A 9,400-nucleotide genomic window follows, 5' to 3' on the forward strand; every position below is an offset into this window, starting at 1 on the left:
TAAAACCTTTAGCTTTTCATCAAGAAGTTTTCCAATAATTTCCGTCATATCATCAAGCATTCCTTGCTTTTCGGCGCTTGCTACCGTCGCCCTCTTTGCGGCATTTGGCTCACTCTCCGGTGATGAACGATCTCGCTTATCCCCTCTACCCGCTGACAAGAACCTATCCATGTATAACTGTTTGAATGTGATAACAAATTGATACGAAACGAGAATTTAGTTCTTGACCTATATCACAGTTAAACACTTGGGCGTTCAACAGGTGTTAGAGATGCTTTTATCTATCTCGCGATAAGGATGATTGAAGCAAAGGGTGAGTTTACGTAATGCACCAGTCAAGGTCGTCGCAGCACAGTTATTATCTGTTCCTTCCTCGATTCACTCGCAAGTCCAATTTTGCCCCGATCAGCTGTTGTTTGATGAATTCAATTCTGATCGCTTGAAGTTGAATCACAGTTAGGTTAACCGAAACTCGAAAGAGGATTTCTAAATTGTTTACTCAAAAAACTCTATTGAAGTTATGAATCCCGTCTCACCATACCAAGCACTGCACACTCGACACCGTAATTCACAGTTTTTGTTGAAGATAGTTTAATAATTCACGTAAGTACACAGAGCTATTCTCAAACTTGTTTACCAGTACATGGCAGGCGTGCCAACTCTCACCAACTCAATATGTACCACCTTTGTTGCCATACACACAAACAGACAAATGTAGGCTTTCAAAACACAAGGATTACGACGTCTCATCATAGTAATACGCAGAGTAATCCACACCACAATTTTCAAATGGTTTGCATTTTGACACTCGACAAGCAGGCAGGTCACCCATTTTTGGAATAATTGCATTATTACTAGGTCGAACACGGAAACAATGATTACACTTAAAGACACAAATACGAATAATAGAGCGAGCAGACAGTATCCAGAATTTCTGTCTGATCAAGGACAACAATAATGAAGGTCCAGCGTGACAATTCTTCTTGTGATGATAATCAATTAACATCGATATGAAAGCGTCAGATTTTGGTAAGATCATCTGATGACAAGTCTCAAATTCAAGTCCAGCATGAGACAAACGACTGCCGATGCGAATCACACCTTTATCAATGAATGGAGACAGGCGACGTAGGCGCATAGAACAATCCTCTCCCTTCTCTAATTGCACAAATTCAGATGAAAAATGTATCTTCTGTACCACTTTACATAGATACCTCTCAGCAACATCGAAATCTGATTCTTCTGATTGGGGTAAGATTCGTAAGAATTTGAGACCAAGAATTACAATTCTCAAAAGACGACCATAATCCGAACAACGACCAATCAATGAATATACTGCATTGCTGTTACAATCAGGAGATTTTGTGACTGTCAACACTGACGGTTTTTTCGCCTCCGGTGGATCCACGATCTCTTCCATTTGAGTTCGGACAGGCCAATCGCATTCGTCCTCTGCTATCCATGATGGACCTGAGAGCCACAACGGAAAGTTCACAAGCTCAACTGGTGATAAACCTCTAGACAAACAATCAGCGGGATTTTCAATTCCGGCAACATGCATCCACTCCTGTATACAAGAATCCTGTATTTTTGCGATGCGATTACCAACAAAAGTTTGCCATTTCGTGGATGGAGTATTAATCCAACACAAGGTGACTGTAGAATCAGAGAGTGCGACAATACGAGACACATGACAACGTTCACTAATAATAGTGACTACTGAATTCATGAGTTCTGCCAACAAGAGTGCCGCACACAACTCCAAACGAGGTATTGAAACAACTTTAGATGGTGCTACCTTGGACTTTGAACACAATAATACAACTCTTGGCTCCTCGCTCTCCTTCTGTGACTTCACATAGATAACTGCACCATAACCAGACAATGATGCGTCACAAAAACCAATCAAACTGATGTGAGAATCCTGAAACAAACCAACGTGACGTGGAACAGCAAATTTCAACAATAGAGGCAACTCTTTTTGACAATTCTCCCAAAGAGTGCAGATAGACTCAGGCGGCTTCTCGTCCCAATCCACTCCTAATTTCCACAGTTTCTGGACAAGACATTTTAGAAATAATGTAAACGGTGACAAGAGACCAAGTGGATCATAGATATGAGCCATCACTGACAGAATAGAATGCTTAGTAGCGACGACCTCACCACTCTTGACTGAAAACTGAAACAGATCAGTACTGGGTTGCCAATTCAATCCCAAGATAGCCAAGGAGTTGTCTGCTTCGAAATCCTTGTACGAAAACGATTTCTCTTCCTCCGAGAATTTCTCCAACATTGATGGTGAATTTGAAGTCCACTTTGTGAGCGAGAAACCTCCTCCCTCAAACAGCTGCTTGGACTGACGATACAGCTCCGCGGCCTCTGACTCTGTGGCGACAGATGTGACTAAGTCGTCCATGAACATGTCTCTTGGTATTCTCGCCTTGGCTGCTGGAAAACGATTTCCATCCTCCTCTACAAGCTGGTGGACGGTGCGAAGCGCCAAATATGGAGAGCTTGAAACACCAAAAACAACACAATTGAGCTGATAAATTTCGATTGGATCCTCCGGCGAAAATCTCCACAATACACGCTGATAACGACGGCAGGAATCCTCCACTAATATCTGTCGATACATTTGTTTAATGTCGGCAGTTAGTGCGATTGGGAACAAACGAAAATTAACTAACAAAACAAAAATGTCAGTCTGCAATTTGGGACCAGCATGAAGAACCTGGTTCAATGACAAACCCGATGATGTTCTGGAACCAGCATCAAATACAATTGGATGGGCGTGGTAGTGCTGCTTGCTTTCACAATGGCGTGATGCGGTATGTAGTAACCACCTCGGTCTGTCTGATCTGCTACAAACAACATGTGACCCTGACGTAGGTAATCGATCAATATTTTATGATATGAAATACAAGTATTGCTGTCAAGCTCTAGTCATCTCTCCAAAGTCAGCAGTCTGCGTTCGGTGACAGCATACGAATCTCCCAAGCTGCTGGGCGGCTCCGCAAATGACAAGGCAACAACAAAACGACCAGAATTCACACGATGTACAGACTTCCGAAAATTTGCCTCACACTCCAACTCTTCCGGTTTCAGTTGACAGCTTGGTGCGGGGCACGATTCCAACTCCCAAAAACGTTCCACAAAACTATCCAACGATGGACTACTAACGAATGGACTACAGATGGCTGTAAAACAATTCGACACATTCGTGGTTGAAGTGAGAATCGGCACTCTCCCCATCAGAATGTGACCAAAGACACTATTAACAGTCATCAATTTGTGCGATTCACCTGTACTAGGACTCCCACGTAGCAAGTGAGGAACTAACTCCGCACCAATGATGCCATCTATTCTACTAGGAAGGTAGAATTTGTCGTCAGCCAGTGTGAGATTTTCAAGATGATGAAGTTTGGATCTGTCGATTTCACAAGAAGGCAACTTGTCGATGATTTTATCTACCACTGTGGCATCCATCAAAAACTTGACGGTAGGATCCAACTTCGACTGAATCGACACACAAGTACGACCTCGAACTTCACTAGTACACCACCGAATCCACGAACAACGGTTTTCATGGGCTGGAATGGTAGTCTCAAACGCCGACACAATTTGGCTGTAACAAAATGACACTGACTCCCGGTGTCAACCAAGAAACGAACATCACAAAGCTGATCATTACAATCTCGAACATGTGCAGTGATAGTCGACAACACAACGGTCGAATTTTTTACATCGTTGGATGTAGAACAACAACTAATAGGTGATGTGCCACCTGCCTTGGAGTTCGACGAGGACGCAACACCTTCATTGGAACTTGATCTGGAAAAGTGCAATAAAGAATGATGAGATTCTCGACATTGAGCACACTGAGTTTTACTACGACAATCTCTACTCAAATGATCCACATCAAGACAACGAAAACAACAAAACTTTCCTTTAATCAAACAATAACGATCCCAAGGAGTCATTTTCAAGAAACTTGCACAATGTACTAACCGATGACCGGTTTTGAGCACTTCAGACAATTGGGATTTTTACTAGATGCATCGTTAGATGAATCATTAGATTGAACCACAAACACCTTTGATTTATTATCCTTTTTGTGCTCATATTAAACGATTCAGTCTGTTTCTCATCAGAAGGAAGAGTCTAATATTTGCTTTTCAATGAATTTGACATAATCGGTATAAGTTGGCATAGCCTTGTCACGGACGGCCGATTCAAAATTCTACGAGAACTTGGATCCAGCAATCTCAAGCCATGATAGAGGAATATCGAGTCTGACAAATCAGTGAGTCGCAATCTCTTCACTGCATTGATTGAACTGCAAAACCCATCCAAAATCGCAATACAACCTGCCTTGATTCTGATTTTATTGGACGAAATTCAAAAATTTGTTTGAAATAGGCATCGACTTGCGCCCGTGGATCGTTATAGCGGGTCAATAATTCTGCCAAATTATTTGATAATTGTTAGCCAATGGTGGCAAATGACGACAAATATTTGCTGCTTGTCCAGTAAGTCTACTTACAAGATATTGGACCTTCTGCTGATCGTTCAAACTCTTGTTGTCATGTACCAATGCCTCAAATAGTTCATAAAACACCGACCATTGAGTCTGGTTCCGAAAAATTTCGGAAGGTCGATTTTAGGCAGTACCGACTCGGACACGACCGGCTGTGCACTAGCTGCTGTAGCTGCCGAAGATTGAGCAATAGCATCAGTCGCCTCTTTCTGTTTGAGAGTGTTAGCCGCTACTTCAATATACTGAAACAGATCTAGGTGTGAGTCGTTGAATGCTACAACATGATCTTTATTCAACTCAAGTTCCAGTTCATTAACCACTAATTCTGTCTTTTCATAATCCGAAATGGTCTGAGACATCCGAGGATACAAGATTGAAAATTGCTCAGCAACTTTTGGATCAGAGACATTTTTAGACAGTTCATAAATTCTTTGCAATCTGGCATACAATTGTTCCAGTTTAGCGCGATGCACCCTGATTTGTTTCTGTAATTTTTCCTCCATCTTGAACTCATACACAAAACAATTCAGCCCCGACAATACAAACAACAGACAATAAAACAAGAATGTGTTCAAAAACTAGATGAAAGGAAGAATCACGACTAGTAAGTTATCAAAGTTAAACTTTGATTATCAATTCACAAGATTTTTTTTTTTTATTTTATTTTATTCACGTATCATACAATTTTAACAACACAATTACAATTATAAAATGAATATTAGAACCCACATAGACTATTATGTCCGTGTGTGGGAGCAGTTCTTAAGATTAGTTGTGTTACAATAAAAATATTGGGCTATAAGTATAAGATGCATATGGTAAATGAAATAAAAATAGATTATATTTAATATATTTTTAGGATTAATTATATAAAAAAATCAATTTGAATTTGAGAAGGAAGAAAGATAGATCCATTGGAAGAAAATTAGACAATCGGCTTGAATAATACCTATTTTTATAATTTATTAATAATTATTATTTTCATCACACCAGAACAGCCGGAATCGCTTTTTGCAAGATGTATTTGGTAAGAAAAACAGATAAAAATTTGAATTTCTAACATAAGGTGATTTGATTAAATTCTCTGCATCCTGCCATCCAACATACATTAACCATTCAGAAATTCTGTGCTTTAGCACTACAGTGACTCGGCCCGCCCCAGCCTCAACTATTTCTGGAGGAAGGTTTCTATACAGCCATTGCGAAATGTAAAATGGATTGTGCCTTTGCAAACTGATACTAATAGTAGGATTAAATAAACGTGACATTGTTTGGTTTCTGGTTAGATGACTGTGTTGAATCTCTCTGAAAAAAGTGTCCTTATTATTGAAAATGTAAATTACTAAAGTTTTTATGAAAATCTGCCTAACATTCATTACTGGAAATATATTGAATAGTAGATTGGTGGAAAACGCTGGTTTTTTTGTAATATGGTTTTAATTATCAACCTCTGGGCGATCAAACCAATTTCTAATTTTGGCAAGGTCATGGGATGCGTGCTTGTATGCCTCACCCCACGTGCAGCCCTCAGATACCACAGCCGTATCATCCGCAAACAAGAACAGTTTCCCTTTAATTTTCATTTGCTTATATTATTAATATAATCAAGAACATAGAGGGCCCAATGTACTGCCCTGGACTACTCCGTACTCTATTGGTAAGTTTGCTAAGAGATCCATTGATTGAGACAATTGTGAGCGATTCCCTAGATAACTAGTGAACCCCTCCAATTCTCTATTTCTCACATCCTTTGTTTCTAGTTTTTTGTAAAGCTTTGTCCTATCAATCGCATCAAAAGCTTTTGCTATATTGTGATGTTTGCTCCTAGGGGGGTTATCTCTTGATAGAGTCCCACGTTATGAAGCTATTGTGAGAAGTTGTGGATTGCAATCCTTCACAGATGATACGATGTTTCTGGTATTTATAAGAGCAGTCTCTAAATTCCCTCTTTTGCGAATAAATTCACAAAAATTAAGGCCTTCCGCTCGCAAAATTACTGGGTTCAAACCTCAGCTCTAGCTCAGTGGCAGAAACATGAATTTTAAAGTACAAATAATCACCATAAGGTTCAAAGACCAGTATTGATAATTCTTACCTGCTGCTTCTATGAGTTCTTGAAGAATACCAGTAAGGAAATTAAAAGAATATTTGATGACTGATTATCAGTAACCATGTCCACTAGAGAATAATCAGGACCAACTATAGTTGTTTCTAGTTGATTCTTAAAACGCTCGTCGTGAATACAAGTATTCACCAATATACCCTTCAAAATTCCTTAGAGCTTACAACGCCAGTTCTGAAGCTCTCTGGATCCTTATGATATAACTGGAACCTTATTATATAATTTCTTGATATACTTGTTCTGGCTGAAAATGAATATCATCAAAGGATGAAAATATTGAGTGCTTGGAATAAGTAATATCATTGATTCAATAATTAAATGCTGCTAGATATTTGTTGGTACCAAAACAGCTCAAACTATATACACGAGATGAATTGGGATATAAAAAAAATTCTATAAATTTGTATACTGACATAAAACACAAAATATATTCCCACAAAAAGATGTGCATAAGATATTCGATATAACTATAATTCACTTAAATAATCTACTTTTAAAATCTGAATAATTATCACAGGCTTTGCTAATATTCACAATAATGATTTCAAATTCATAAATATATTATATTTAATACTGGTACTTAGATTTCCATCAAGCAAAATTCTGCCAATAAAACCTGTTCGGTCTATAAGTTTGATATGATATACTTTGGTCAATTAACAAAATTAATATTTAATAAATTAATATTCAAACATGAGATCTCAGGGCTTTAATATGAATTCGGGCTGTGCATGGAAGTAAGCTTCCTACATATAATAAATAAATTTATAAAATGTTCTTGTGAACTATGTGATATTGTTCAACACGTGGTGACTTTCTATTTTTATTCTAATTAATTGGAATAGCGCTTTTTTATTAATTATTACCCCACTGACGTAGAAAAATGAGCTCATTTGGTTTGACTTATCACTCACTGACTGAAGTTCTGGATGTTCTCGTGGATTGAATTAATTATTTCCAATAATTAATTAGGTAGGTTCCTTTTCGTCACTGCTGGGCTAACGCGTGATCCAGATTCTTATAAGTTTCTTTCGAATTAAAGCTATTTTATGGGAATCTTTACAATTACGAACTCCTTGATAGCACTGAGTTCACAAAATTAACATTCAACAAACATACATTACATTTAAAAAGGGTTTGGCTTAATAATTCATTAAAAATTTTTAAAAGGAATAAGAAAAGACCCTAAACTCCATGTGTATCCTCTCGGGTTGGGATCTTAAGCCAGAAAAAGGAGGTTTTCAGAAAAATTTGCTTCTTCCTAGAATAATTCTGTAAGCTACTCTCTGATTGGCCTTCAATTTAATAGACTCAATACAATTGGTTGCCTTGGGAATCAGGGCTTCCTCGGCTTTATAATAGAAAAAATTAAATAAAAGAAGTTTTCATGCAAATATATGGAGTGTTTATCTTAAATTGAATTCATAAATAAATCGTAACATACGATTTTAATAGATAATACATTTAGTTTTTATATGAGTTTTGTATACTCTTGATTTATCATGCTTTTTTAGATTATAACAAATATTTATACAGAATAATAGTTATTTGTATTTCTACACATCGACTTCCTTTAGTATACATAATATATCTTTTATGAGTGAATTTTATATGATTCAACCGGTCATATGGGTTGATCGAATAATCAGCTGATTCGTTGTGTTGGTTGTTCTAATAATTATCGATTTATCCAAGATCGACTAATTCTTTTCAAAACGTAAACAAGTAACTCTAACCTCAATGTTCATGCATTTTATTTTTTTTTTTTTTAATCCGCCAATAATAATTATGCCGCTTTATAATTTTTTATCTTGCCAATGGGTTCTCATAATTATTAAATCACAATAATACATGTTTTCTTATCATTGTTGATAATGCTATTACTCCTAATCGCTAATAATACTTGATTGAGTTGATTTACTCTTGGATAGGTCTAACCTTCTTTCCAATTTTATAGTTCTATTACATTTTATTGGCTCATTTAGAAAGATTTGGTGGTTTCAAATTACCACGTGACACAAAACGCCCTCTGATTTCTGATTTAAAACGACAATTCGAGAATATAATATAAATTTTATGATCCAGTTGGTTTTGGATCAGAATCATACATGTTACAAAGTCTGCTAATAACTCTACTGAGAATCTTACTCCTAACAATTCAACACATATACAACAATAAATAAATTCAATTCAAATACATACGCCTTACATCGGCCAATCTCCTTCTACACACAATACACAATATAAACTATCTCCTCCTCCAATATAATATAAATCTTTTTCTAATCCACGCTCTGCCCTCAGGCCAGAAGCACATTTGAATGTTGGTGCAAAATCATTGCCACCTAACAAACTGATAATTCTCCGACTTGCAGAGTATAACATATTTTCTCCCTCAACATAGAACAGTGATTTGTACATTTTTATTTCATTCTCTTGCAGAAATGGGCTTTGTTTTCATATAATGGATATTTTTAAGGATAATCTTTGGTAGGTTTTATCAACAAGAACTTCTTATTCCTCTAATACATTGAGACTTGGGATTAATGCTTTGGTGGTAACTATGCGGTTTGATCATTTGGCGGATATTTTAGTGATTTTCTTAATAGTTTATACATAAATAATATAATATAATATCTTTATAATATCTCTACATGCAATTCACATTTATAACACTTGATCTTCTTGTTCGGGGTATCAACTTTGATGATTTAATAGGCATTGACTACTCTGGTTTCGTA

General features: G+C 37.0%; 1 protein-coding gene across 1 annotated transcript in view; it reads left to right on the top strand.

Annotated features, from left to right (window-relative positions):
* Window positions 1-297: 297 nt before the first annotated feature.
* Window positions 298-9,400, top strand: part of LOC120352056 (phosphoglucosamine mutase-like) — a 9,894-nt gene continuing 791 nt past the window's right edge. Inside the window, exon 1 of the mRNA XM_039431507.1 lies at window positions 298-313. Within this exon, the coding sequence (XP_039287441.1) occupies window positions 298-313 (16 nt within the window). The remainder of the gene's footprint in view (window positions 314-9,400) is intronic.

Source organism: Nilaparvata lugens, chromosome 6, assembly GCF_014356525.2.
Source record: "Nilaparvata lugens isolate BPH chromosome 6, ASM1435652v1, whole genome shotgun sequence".
NCBI classification, from domain to species: domain Eukaryota; kingdom Metazoa; phylum Arthropoda; class Insecta; order Hemiptera; family Delphacidae; genus Nilaparvata; species Nilaparvata lugens.